General features: G+C 44.9%; 1 protein-coding gene across 2 annotated transcripts in view; it reads left to right on the plus strand.

Annotated features, from left to right (window-relative positions):
- LOC119951665 (sodium- and chloride-dependent neutral and basic amino acid transporter B(0+)-like) overlaps positions 1 to 9,427 on the plus strand; it is a 65,954-nt gene extending 56,527 nt beyond the window's left edge. For both annotated transcript variants that reach the window (XM_038774856.1, XM_038774858.1), the window contains exons 12-14: positions 6,778 to 6,887; positions 6,991 to 7,161; positions 8,761 to 9,427. In XM_038774856.1, the coding sequence (XP_038630784.1) occupies positions 6,778 to 6,887; positions 6,991 to 7,161; positions 8,761 to 8,856 (377 nt within the window). In that variant the 3' untranslated portion in view covers positions 8,857 to 9,427. The remainder of the gene's footprint in view (positions 1 to 6,777; positions 6,888 to 6,990; positions 7,162 to 8,760) is intronic.
- The last annotated feature ends 4,263 nt before the right edge of the window (positions 9,428 to 13,690 follow it).

Here is a 13,690-nt window from a genome sequence, read left to right on the forward strand (position 1 = left end):
TGCATGGGTTTAGCCCCCACAACCCAAAGATGTGCAGAGTAGGTGGATTGGCCATGCTAAATTGCCCCTTAATTGGAAAAATTTTATTGGGTGATCTAATTTTTTTTTAAAAATCAGTCTGGTGACAGGGAACAATTGACTCATTCTGTTTGTAATCATGAGAGATCCCTTCTCTGTTGTAACTTGTTCATTAGTGACACCCTGAATGAGAATTTATAGCAAGCAACCAAACTGATCCAACATCTCGGACTGGATGAGCAGAAATTTCCTTCAGTTAAATATTGGAAAGATTGAAGCCTCAGTCCCCACTCCAAACACCATTCCCTGAATTCCTTCTCACCCACTGGGGACAGTTTCAGAATAAGCTAATTTGTTCACAACCTTGCTGTCACAATCGAGACTGAGATGAGGTCTGGCCTCGCAAGTGTCTCCACAGATGACTTTGTCCCCTCTGTAATATTACTCGACCTCGCCCCACTATCAACCCACCTGCTGAAAAAACTGTCACCAATGCCTTTATTGGGCAGCACGGTGGTGCAGTGGATAGCACTGCTGCCTCATACTGCCGAGGATCCTGGTTCGAACCCGGCTCTGGGTTGTTAGATGTTTAGCTGCTGTTGTATAAAGAGTCAAAGGTTCTGCTCCTTTTCACCAACACCTTTATTTCACTTTAACAGACTCTGCACAAAACTCTGTCATCACATCACCTGGCACAAAGGCCACCTGAAGCCCCTTTACATATCAGTGTCAATTCTTGGATACTTAACAAAAATGAGACAACTAATTGGAATGTCTCTTAACCCATTACTTAACAGTCTCCCCTTCCTTGGTGAAAAAAATAATTAGGTGAAAACAAAATTACAAGAAACTCAAAAACACACGCACAGTTTCCTCCCTTCTTTTGTTTCATTTTTGGAAGAAAAAAAACAGTCACAGAAACAGGCGCACTTCATTAACAAGATCCAAAGGTTTCTGTGAACTAGCCCCTTCATTTCATAGAATCATAGAATTTACAGTGCAGAAGGAGGCCATTCAGCCCATCGAGTCTGAACCGGCTCTTGGAAAGAGCACCCTACCCAAGGTCAACAACTCCACCCTATCCCCATAACCCAGTAACCCCACGCAACACTAAGGGCAAATTTGGACACTAAGGGCAATTTATCATGGCCAATCCACCTAACCTGCACATCTTTGGACTGTGGGAGGAAACCGGAGCACCCGGAGGAAACCCACGCACACACGGGGAGGATGTGCAGACTCCGCACAGACAGTGATCCAAGCTGGAATCGAACCTGGGACCCTGGAGCTGTGAAGCGATTGTGCTATCCACAATGCTACCATGCTGCCTAAAATTTGTAAAACAGTCTGACAATTGATAGCTACTGTCGACCAATTTAATTTTTGCTATTGCCCCTCTGTCCAACATCTGCTTCAAACTTGCGATGTCTACCTTTATTTATTGATACTTTTTGTCGAGTGCACATTTTCCCACAGGGATTTATTGTCAATGTGACATTCAATAGGTATATTACCGAAATCCTCTAATCCCAAACTTTCTGTCAATATCTGACTTATATAAAAGGCCATATCCACCGCCTCTACAAGACTCAATGTCTCAGCAGGAAAAGTACTTTTGACCACTGTCCTTATTTTCTTTGTTTCCCACACAAGAGGACAACATTTAACATTGTTCCCCAATAGGAAAATTATAAAACCTCCTGCGCTTGAAGGCCCATCACAGAAATTTGCACAGGACGCATCACTATAAACTATGAGTTTCAAGTGCCTAAGGTCACCTAAAACCGGGAACCTCAAAACACGCTCCTGTATTTTTAGCTTGACCAACGCTTTATTTGCTCTTATTATGTCTTCCACTTTGGGATCATTCATTTCTGTACTCAACTCTAAGTAAGACATCAAAACTCACGTCCGGTCTAGTTGCCCAAATAAACTTCGCAGTTGCTCTTTTTCCAACTTTGAAACCATTGCGTCTTTTTGTGAAACCCGGCCACGACTAATTGCTATTGGGCTGATGCTTTCCAAATAAGATTGCTGACGTAAAGTTGCCCCTAACTTAGTCTGTCCGATTTCCAGTCCAATCTATTTAAATGCACCGGAAGCCTGACTTCCAACCCTGAATTCTTTCCTCAAACCAGAGATTACAATAGCTTCAAAATCACTAGTCCCACCCCACAAAAAATCATCAACATGCATCATAAAGATGCCAGAAAGATTTCCTTTATAGTGCCAGTAAAACATTGCTGCATCTGCTTTCAACTGGCAACAGCCTAACTTTAACAAAACTGACCTTACCGAAAAATACCAGACTCTAGATGCATCATTTAATCCATATACACATTTGTTCAACTTCCAGAGTACCCCTCCTATGTTAACTGCCTCTTTAGGAGGATGGAGAAAAATGTCTCTCTGGAACCGATACCCCTTCAAAAAGGCAGCTTTTATATCTATAGATTTGCATTCCCATGCCTTTGTGGCTAATAGAGCCAAGAAGATCTTTAAAATAATCTTTCCTGCCGTAGGTGATCTACCCTTAAACCCTGATGATCTAAGTTTTCTTCAATTCCCGTTGCCACAAGCCTGGCGTTTGCCTTATAAGTTTCATCCGGAAGAACCATTTCTGTGCAAATCCAACTGTGGGATAGAGCTCTTTGTCCCCTGTCCGGTACTTCCGTGTATACCCCAAATTCACTCCAACTGTGCAGTTCTTGCTGTTTGGCATCTTTGATAACTTTTTCATCTAATTTATTGGAAGACACCAAAATCTCAGGTGCATGTGGGCTTCTCCTCCTATTAGTATTGGTAGTCTTACCCATATTCCGAGATCTTGATAAACTACGCCCCCTTTCCCGCCTGGTATATCGTTCTGTACTGCTTCTGCTTGATCTTTCCCTTCTGCTGTGGGATGTCCTTTCAATAGTTCTCGACCTTTTCCTGCAAACCTGTTCACTATTTGATGTACTATCTGAACTGGCACTGCGTTTCTGTGCCCTCCATTTTTGAACTTTGTGTTTCCAATCCATTGTCTTGACTCCCTCCCCTGAATGCTGTACATTCAACCAATGTTTATACTTTCCAGTGGCCTTCCCTGCTCTACTAATAACAGTTGTATCCTTCCATTGACTAGACCCTTCTGGCAAGTATGTCACTTTTGTATCAACATTTGGCAGTTGCCCTTTCAGAAAAATGGCCTGTTCTAAATCATCAGAAGTGTTGTGTTCCTCTACAGAAACCCTGTCTATATCAGTTAACTGGTCCTCATAGTTCTGTAATACGTGCATACCAGATGACCCTGGTTCCTCGTCATGTCTGTCTGCTCTGTCTAAATTTGAAAATTTGTATTCTGTATCCATTATCCTTGATGAATGTACCCTAACAGTTTGATTACCGTGTTGCAAAATAATTATTCTGCCATCTATGCCTATGGTCTTCACTGGACCTTTCCATTCATCAAAATTGTCTCTCTTATAGTATATTATGTCTCCTTGCGGAAAAACGGTATTTGATAGCCGTACATTATGCCTTAAAGCTCTGAGAATTCTTTCAGAGATTTCTGCTTCAAAACAAGCTTTTATGCTGTTATGTAATGCATTTAAATGCTCAGCAAAGGCAGAGCTAATTGTAGTCCCTTCCCAAGCTGGAGGCTGGTCATTCAAAATGGACGGAATTTTAGGATTTTTACCAAATACTAATTGATAGGGTCTATAGCCCCCAACCATCTGCAATGAATTTTTTGCATGTACCGCCCATGCTAAAGCTGAATGTAGCTTGCAATTCGGTCTGTCTGCCAAAATTTTCCGGAGCATGGTTTCTTTCACTGACACCATTACTAAATGGGCTTTCCGCAGCCGTATTCATAACTGTGAGATTCACGTTTTCACACATACCCTCAGCTCATCATGAGCAAATTCTCCCCCATTGTCCCTAAGGAATTTTGCAGGTGGGCCCATTCTTGTCCCTATCCATTTTTCCATGATTTGATCCAGAATTACTCTCTTTTCTTCAGTTCGTAGAATCGTTGATTGACTAAATCTGGTTGCTAAATGTACAAAATGCCAAATAAATATATTATTGGCTTTATCCCAGATCTTAAGGTCCATGGCCACAATGTTGTTAAAATCCCTGGTCAAAGGTAGGGTTACTATTGGTCGTGCTAGTGTCCTTCTGTACTTCCTACAAACTTCACAGCGATCACTAACCTGTTCTATCAGTTTAGTATAGTCTTCATCCCTTACCCCTGCATCCTTTAATACATTTTTCAGTCTCCGAGGAGACGGATGTGCAAATTGCTTGTGCAGCTTTAATACAAGCTTTTTATCAGCTAAAGTCCTATTTTCAACTGCCATTAACACATACTTAGCAACTCTACTTGAAATGTTATTTGTCAATAATGGAATACAATAGTTCCCCGACTGTGTAAATTGTAAGTCCACCGTCTTTCCAAAACCTGTTGCCTTATCCTGTTCCATTTCCAGCTTCATGTGTGCTTTCTTCATCGACGGTCTCCTGAGAAGCAAATGTATCTCACTTGATACAACATCCGTGCTAATTAAATTATTCACTCTGGCAATATTGCAAGGGATCACTACTCTTATCAGCGGCTTCAGAGTATTATCATCCCCAAACCTGAAACTTGCGGAACTTTCAAATTCCTTCACCGTGTTACGATTTTCAGCATTCAAGGAGTCCAGGTAACATTTTAACCAGTCAATCCCACACACAGTAGATGTGCAGCCACTGTCCAATACAGCACAATTGAAAGATTCTGAAACCAACACCCTCATTGCCGGTGTAAAACTGCTTGCTAATAGGACAATGCCGTCTTTCTGGTCACTATCTTTTTCCTCTTCTGACTCTTCCATGTCATGTGTCGTTTCAAACTCTCTATTATAACGTGTTGGACAGTTGGAATCATAATGGTATTGAGAGTCACATCAAAAACATCGATTTATCATGCCCCGTGCATTTCTGGGGTTCATCTTCCTATTGTAGGTTCTAACTGGGTTTCTGTCTTCATAATTACCGGGTCCCGATATCCTTCTATAGTTTTGGAACCTGTTCGTCGCTGTACCATTTGGTCATCCTGTTAGTAGTGTATCTTCCATATTCTGCTTTATTGCAGGCTGACCTATTTGGGTCATCAGAGCCATCGGAATCGAATGTTTCTCCAGAAACTTTTTTAAAGCTTCTGTCATCTGATCGAATAAGGTATCCTTATCCACAAACTGAACTCCTGTCAAAACCAGGAGCCGATTCATGTTGCTCACTCTAGCGCAGTCAAGTAATATAAAGGCCAACACAGACTGTGGAAATCCCAGGTTGTGTTTCTGCAGCCTTTTATATAGTCTGACAAATTCCATTATATAGTCTTCAATGGAGAAATCCTCTATTTTCCTGAATGTATCAAAATGCGACCATGCTTCATACACACTTAACAAGTCATCCTTTTTATAAATCTTATCCATATAAAGTAATAGAGTCTGTAGACCTACTTCTGAGTCTAACTCTTCCAATTCCAGCTCAGAAAATACTTTGCTCCGCATTTTACTTTCATAAGGTAGAGAAAGAGCCAATGCCATACCTTGTTTTCTGTTTCCCAAGGCAGTTACCTAAGTCCACATGACTACTGCACTTCTCCATTGGTTGTATGATCCCCTTTCAGAAAATAAGGGGGGAGGGTTAGTCATATCTGGCCATCTTTATCCTAGGTTCAGCCGTATATCTTTTTTTAAATTCTCACTCACTCCTTGGTTTGGTCTGGAAAAGTTGTATCTTTCAACCCTTCACATTTGTACAGCAACCATCCTCTGCTACCATTTGTTAGACATTTAGCTGCTGTTGTATAAAGAGTCAATGGTTCTGTTCCTTTTCACCAACACCTTTATTTCACTTGACCAGACGCTGCACAAAACTCTACCATCACATCACCTGACCAAAGGCCACCTGAAGCCCCTTTCCATATCAGTATCAATTATTGGATACTTAACATAAATGAGACAACTAATTGGAATGTCTCTTAACCCATTACTTAACATGGGTTACTGTCCGTGTGGAGTTTGCACATTTCGTCCCCACAACCCAAAGATGTGCAGGGTAGGTGGATTGACCACGCTAAATTACCCCATAATTAGAAAAAAATAATTGGGTACTCTAAATTTAAAAGAAAAACAATGTCTTCATTACCTCCTTGAATATTGCAATACAGTCCTGGTTGGTCTCCCACAATCTATTCACCATAAACTTGACGTAATTAAAGCTCTGCTGCCCTTGTCTTAAATAGCATCAACCCTTTTTTCCCCTCTCATCCCAATGTTTGCTCATCTCATTGGCTCCCAGTCAAGCAACACCTTGATTTTAACATTCTCATCCTTGGTTTCAAATCCTCCTACACCTTGCCCCTCTCTATCTCTGTAATCTCCAGTCCGACAATGCACCTCAATGTCTGCACTCCTCCCAATTCTAATTAAAAGCCATTGTTAGCCCTGCCTCCAGTTCTCAACACCCCCAAGCTCTTGAATTCTTTCCATAAATCTCTCAGACTCTCCACCTTGCATTCTTCCTTGAAGAGACTTTTTAAAATCCATCTATTTGCCCAAGCTCATCTGATCTAACACTTCGGTAACTCGGTGTCATACCTTGTTTTCGAATGCTCCTATAAAGTGCCTCGCAACATTTCATTATGTCAAAACCTACATAAATATAAATAGTTATTGCTCAAGATGGAAAAATATGTGTCTCTTTGCTTTCTTGATGTTACAGGAGTAAACAGATTCATCAAGGACATTGAGATGATGATTGGGGAAAGGACCTGGCTCTTCTGGCTGTGGTGGAGAGTCTGTTGGGTGGTTGTCTCCCCATGTTTGCTGGTGGTAAGGAGATGTTAGATTTTTTCATAATTTAAACTAAAAATAACCACTGCAGATAACCTCTCATTTTATATTTGACCTTGCTTTGTGCATTCATTTCATTCAGGTAATCCTAATTTGGTCATTAGCAACATTAGCCCCACCAACGTATGGATCTGTTGAATACCCTGCCTGGGCCACAGCACTTGGCTGGTGTATGATAAGCTTCAGCATTGTGTGGATCCTCATTGTTGCCATTGGGAGAGTTGTCCAGGCTAAGGGCTCCACCGTGTGTCAGGTACGAAAACATCTTGATATCTTTTAAAGGTTAAAGAAAAGAGGACACAATATTGGGCTGTGAAGTGGTCCTAGTTTCAATGTTGAGAACCAAAATGTTATCCAGGCTGCTTCTGCCCATTTCTGGCATGGGCCCCACCTTGACGAGGGCATTAGCGCAGGAATGTTTTTTTTTAAATTTTAGAGTACCCAATTATTTTTTTCCAATTAAGGGGCAATTTAGTGTGACCAATCCACCTACTCTGCACATTTTTGGGTTGTGGGGGCGAAACCCACGCAGACACGGGGAGAATGTGCAAACTCCACACGGACAGTGACCCAGAGCCGGGATCGAACCTGGGACCTCAGCGCCGTGAGGCAGCTGTGCTAACCACTAGGCCAGCGCAGGAATGTTAAACATGTATCAGAAGAATTTCATCAGTAGATAGGGATGGTACGGTTGCACCAGGGGTTAGCACCGTTGCCTCACAGGGACCAGGGTTCGATTCAGGCCCTGGGTGACTGTTTGTGTGCATTTTATATGTCCTCCCCCATGTCTGCGTGGGTTTCCCTTGCGTGCTCTGGTTTCACAGTCCAAAGATGTGCAGGTTGGGTAGATTGGCCCTGATCAATACGCAGGGTTCTGGGGATAGGGAGGGGGAGTGCTGTTTGGTGAATCAGTGCAGACCTGATGTGCTGAATGGCCTCCTTCAACACTGCAGGGATTCTATAGATGCAGGCAGCACAAAGTTTGTCCATTAGGTTGAACGGATGTGGTCACTCCAACACCCAATTTCTGAGGTTATCTAAATTTGCCCCCAGAATTTATGCAAGATTCTGCCGATCTCTCGTGATCTCTCACCACATCTTCAATAGCAACAAATGATATTTAATATCCTGTCTTGCCGTAAATAGGACACAGGGGGCCTGCACGGCACAGGAGTGACCCACGCCGCTCCAGTTGCTGATCTCGGCATCAACGGGGCGCCGTGGGGTCTGCGCATGTGCAGTGGCACCGGCGCCAACGCACACATGCACAGTGGCTCCTTTCCCCGCGCTGGACCCGACGAAACATGGCGTCGGGCTCCAGGGGCCGGCGCGGAAGAAAGGAGATCCCCAGCCCGAGAGGCCAAGCTGCAGATTTGCTGGGCTCCAATGGCGGGCCAGGCCACAATGGAGGGTCCTCCCCGGGGTTGAGCCCCCCCACACCCCACAGGCCACCCCCGGACCCTTCCACACCGAGGTGCCGCCGGCTGAGTGCAGATTAGAACGGCGCTGGTGGGACTCGGGTTTTTTGTTGCGGCCGCATGGCTGAGAATCGGCAGGCGTGGCCCCCGACCGGCGCCACATTGACCACGCCAGCGCCAATGGTGCCGATTCTCCGCTCCGAGGAGAATCGCATCCCGCCGTCGGGACGGCGTGGCGTAATTAGCGGAAGTCGCGGGGATTCTCCAGCCCGGACCCGCGAATAACATACAGGTTAAATAATTTTTGGTATCATGTGTTGGAACAAACTGCGGGGGAATCTGATTAAAATCAGGGATTTTCTTTCTAGCTGTAAGTTAATCATTGGCTAAAAACCCAACAGGCGTAATTAAACATTTTGCTTTTCCTTTCACAGAAAATTTCTTACGCTTGCACATCAGCTTCTGATTGGGGTCCGTTCTTGGAACAACACAGAGGGGATAGATACAGAAAGGAACCTGATTCTACATGAGCCCCTGAACTTGGGCAACTCGTGAGATGGGACAATTTGCAAACAATGAAAATCCACGGCTGTTCTGGGATGCTACCACTCCAACTCCCATGGGAGTTCGCCAGAACAGTCAATAACTCAGCCAGGATTCAGATACAACTTTGTTTGAAGTTTCCTCTGCCCACTACAAACAAAGGCATCAATTTGGGGCAGGGTGTTGCATGATAGAATTATTGAGCATCAACGTTCCTACATCATGAACCTTCATTCATTCTCCTGCTTGAGTCCTAGTGTTAATGCAGAGGATTCCAGTCACTGAACATTGTGGACAAGAGCTCCTGTTCTCACAACAATTCTCACCTGGAGTACACAGTGGCTGGGTTCCCCTTCCATTAGCCACAGGATGTGGGGAAGATTGGCACATAGGGACCTGATCCACACTGAGGTTTATCACCAAATGCTTACGCACTGGACTGTTATGTTCATGGCTGGTGTATCTGTTGACGCAGTTCAATCAAGACTTGTTGACTGGTTATAAATCACCCAAGGATATGAATGGTTATTGGATCATTAAATGTCATGATTTATTCATGCAGAGTATTTATTTTCTGCAAGGTAGCATTTGTAAAATTGTTACAAGAATTTTTCATTCTTATCGGGCAGTTCGTAGACTTGTCCAAATCAACCAGTCTCCAGATAATTGGAGGCTGGACATATGACCCACGATGCGTGTTGGGATCCTGTGGAAGTCTCAACATGGGAATTGTCCAGGAAGATTGAACTTCCAATGCAAATTTCTTCCATCGGGCAGGAGATACAAAAGTATGAGAACACACACAAACATACTCAAAATCAGCTTCTTCCCTGCTGTTGCCAGATTCCTAAATGACCCTCTTATGGACTGACCTCATTAACACTACGCCCCTATATGCTTCACCCGATGCTGGTGTTTATGTAGTTACATCGTGTATCTTGTGTTGCCCTATTATGTATTTTCTTTTATTTCTTTTTCTGTTCATGTGCTTAATGATCTGTTGATCTGCTCGCAGAAAAATACTTTTCACTGTACCTCGGTAGACGTGACAATAAACAAATCCAAATCCTCCGACTCTCTAGGATCATATACAACAGTTTCTGTCTCTGAGTGGAGTCAGAAAGTTGGAGACAGAAATCTCCCATACTAACCCTTATGTAACGATAGAACTGACCCACCCCACCGCTCGACCGATTCCTTGTACTTTACCCCTGACTGCCCCCAATAGCCACCCCAACCTGGTCCACCTACTGGTGGCTCACCCATTCACCTACCTAACCAACCTCACCCACCTGCCAGCCAACCCACCTAATACATCTGCTACCGTACTAATCCATCAAACTGCCCATGTAACACCCAACCAAACTGACAACCTGCCACTCTAGAAATTTGTACCCACATAACATCCTACACACCAAACACCCTACCATGTACCACCTCACTCACCTGCCACTCACCCAGTTACCTTGCTACAAACCATCCTACCAATTCACTTATTCACCCATTCTCTAACATTTACAGTTACATAGATACATAGAACAGTACAGCACAGAACAGGCCCTTCGGCCCTCAATGTTGTGCCGAGCCATGATCACCCTACACAAACCCACGTATCCACCCTATACCCGTAACCCAACAACCTCCCCCTTAACCTTACTTTTATTAGGACACTACGGGCAATTTAGCATAGCCAATCCACCTAACCCGCACATCTTTGGACTGTGGGAGGAAACCGGAGCACCCGGAGGAAACCCACGCACACAGGGGGAGGACGTGCAGACTCCACACAGACAGTGACCCAGCCGGGAATCGAACCTGGGACCCTGGAGCTGTGAAGCATTTATGCTAACCACCATGCTACCCTGCTGCCCCATTGATCTTTGAAACCAACATCTGGCAGGGTGTGCTGTATAAAGGGAGAATGTTCGGTGATCCCGACGCTACAATGCTTCGAGGGAGAGTTTCTGGAGAAGCCAGAAATGCAGAGGACCACCAGGGCTGGGAAATGTTCAAGTGGAGCGGCAAACTAAGGAGGAATGCCAAATCGGGAAGGATCCGGGCCTATGTGTAGAAATCTGCGTTATAATCTGTAACACTGCACTGTACACAATAGATTTAATGCACTTTGACCAAAATAGATGCTCAACTGGCCTCAAAAACAGCAGTGTTCAAATATACAACTTATAGTGGAAAATATTAAAAGGACAAGTTCAGAATGAGCACCATATAATGGTAACTGTCTGTTATAAGTTTGTCGACTTACGTTGGCCAGCATCAAATAGATTTTCCCTATTATGTATTTTCTTTTATTCCCTTTTCTTCCCATGTACTTAATGATCTGTTGAGCTGCTCGCAGAAAAATACTTTTCACTGTACCTCGGTACATGTGACAATAAACAAATCCAATCTAATCCAACAAAGGACAACTTAGACAAGAATACTATTCATTGTAAACACTCACTACAAGATACAGTGCATCAGTATTTATATCATGACACATGTATCAAGTATGATAGATTTAAACAATATCAAATTTATAGTCCAGGAAGAAATCTTACAACACCAGGTTAAAGTCCAACAGGTTTGTTTGGAATCATTAGCTTTCGGAGCACAGCTCCTTCATCAGGTAATTCAGTGTTCTTCAAACTTGAGGGTGCGACCCGCAGGTGAGTCGTGGGCGGGTGTCGGGAGGGTCGCGGAGCCGTCCTGCGCGGTGCTCCTGATCGCGCGAATCAGCCGCAGCAGCTGCCGTTTAATAACGGCGGCTGCAAGTGGCCTTCAAAATGGGCACAAACATATTTTATAACATCGGCTGCATTGCGCATGCGCGCCCGATCATCGGTGTGCATACGCAAAACTATAGAGTGGTGAGCGATATTGTAACAGGCATGAAGTTTAATCTCAAATTTTAGCAATAATTAACTCCTAATAATGAACTATAAGTTACCTCAGTGTTCTGCGCATGTGCACCAATGATTGGGCGCGCATGCGCAGTGCAGCTGCTTTTTAAAAAATCGGTCGCAGCTTTTTGTTTTACAAGTTCGGGGGGGTTTTATTCATTTAGTTTAGTAATTTAATTTTTATTTTTTTCATTTATTTTATTCATTTTATTTTTATTTCTTTTTACAAGTTCGGGGGCTTTTATTTGATAAAATTTTACAAGAAAAAATTCAGAGCTTTGGACAGATGGAGACTCCATACTTTCCCACACTGGAAGGCTTCACCTTCATCCAACAGGTTCCATTGGAGGAGCGTGTACGAGGGCCAAAGGGACCCAAAACCATTTCCACCATTTTTGTCAGCAGCAAACAAGTTAAGAGAAAAGGGTGCGTCGCGCAGGTCGGCCGGCGCGGGCCGCGAAAGTCGGCTGGTGTGGGCCGCGAAGGTAGGCGGGTGCGGGTTCCGAAGGTAGGCCGATTGGTAAAAATGGGTCCCCGGAAAAAAAATTTGAACACTTTGAGGTTAAATTTGATATCCATTACAATATCACTCACCACTCTATGATACTTTGCAAATATATACATTTGTTTCATGGTGAGTGCAAATGATATTCTCAGCAGAAATAATTTGAATGAGTTCCTAACATGCTTTATTCACTGCCTTACATGGCACTGTTAAAACTACCTGTATTACTCACTGTGGAATGGGTGGATTTTGACAACCTTCAGAGGCAGAGTAGAAGGCAACAGAACTGGTCAATGTGGCACGATAAGCATTGGAATGACAACCTAATATGCCTAACCCAAAACCTTAATATTTCTCGGCATATTAACAGGAGGCACAGTGGGTTGTGTCAAATAAGTGGCCTGTGAAAGCTGCCTCCTTCTCTGCAAGCATTTTACCTGCTTCAATAGTTTGTTATCATTGTTTGTGAATGGGTGTTCAAGACCTGGACTTATCAATGCTGCTGGAGACAAGGCTGTGGGTAAACTTCACCTTTTATTGAACATTATATTATGTAATGATACAGACTTAGCATGAGGCTCTACATAGAACTATACTTGCCAGGCTCTGTTGTCATGTGATTTTATGTCACTGATGATGTAGACAAAGGGTTCCAAACTGGGGTCTGTGAACCTCAAGGGTCCGTGAGGGTCTCCAGGTGTCCGTGGAGCTGGCGGCCGCCACATGGCCGGCAAATGCTGGCTCAATTTCAAAAATAACTATGGTAATAAAATAGGCCAATCAGAGCAAATCCTCCTGGGACAAGTGGGGCGAAATTCTCCGACCCCCCGCAGGGTCGGAGAATCACCCGGGACCGGCGAAAATCATGCCCCCGCCGTGGCCGGAATTCTCCGCCACCGGGGAATTGGCAGGGGCGGGAATCGCGCTGTGCCAATCAACGTGCCCTCCGCGCCGATCGGCGAGCCCCCTGCGGCGATTCTCCGGCCCGAGATGGGCCGAAGTTCCACCACCGAGAGGCCTCTCCCGCCGCCGTCGTTTCAACCACATCTGGTGGTGGTGGGATTGGCAGCGCGAGCGGGCCCCGGGGTCCTGGGGAGGGCGCGGGGCGATCGGACCCCGGGGGGGGTGCCCCCAAGGTGACCAGGCCCGCGATCAGGGCCCCCTGATCGGTGGGCGGGCCAGTGCCGTGGGGGGCACTCTTTTTCTTCCGCCGCCGCCACAGCCTCCCCCATGGCGGAGGCATAAGAGAACACCCCTACCGCGCATGCGCCGGTGGTGACGTCAGCGGCAGCTGACGCACCGGCGCATGCACAAACCGGCGAAGGCCTTTCGGCCAGCCCCAACGCTGGCTGGTGCCAGTTTTGGCGCCAGTCGGCGTTGCGCCAACCACTCCAGCGTGGGCTTAGCCCCCAAAGG

Source organism: Scyliorhinus canicula, chromosome 17, assembly GCF_902713615.1.
Source record: "Scyliorhinus canicula chromosome 17, sScyCan1.1, whole genome shotgun sequence".
Lineage (NCBI taxonomy): Eukaryota > Metazoa > Chordata > Chondrichthyes > Carcharhiniformes > Scyliorhinidae > Scyliorhinus > Scyliorhinus canicula.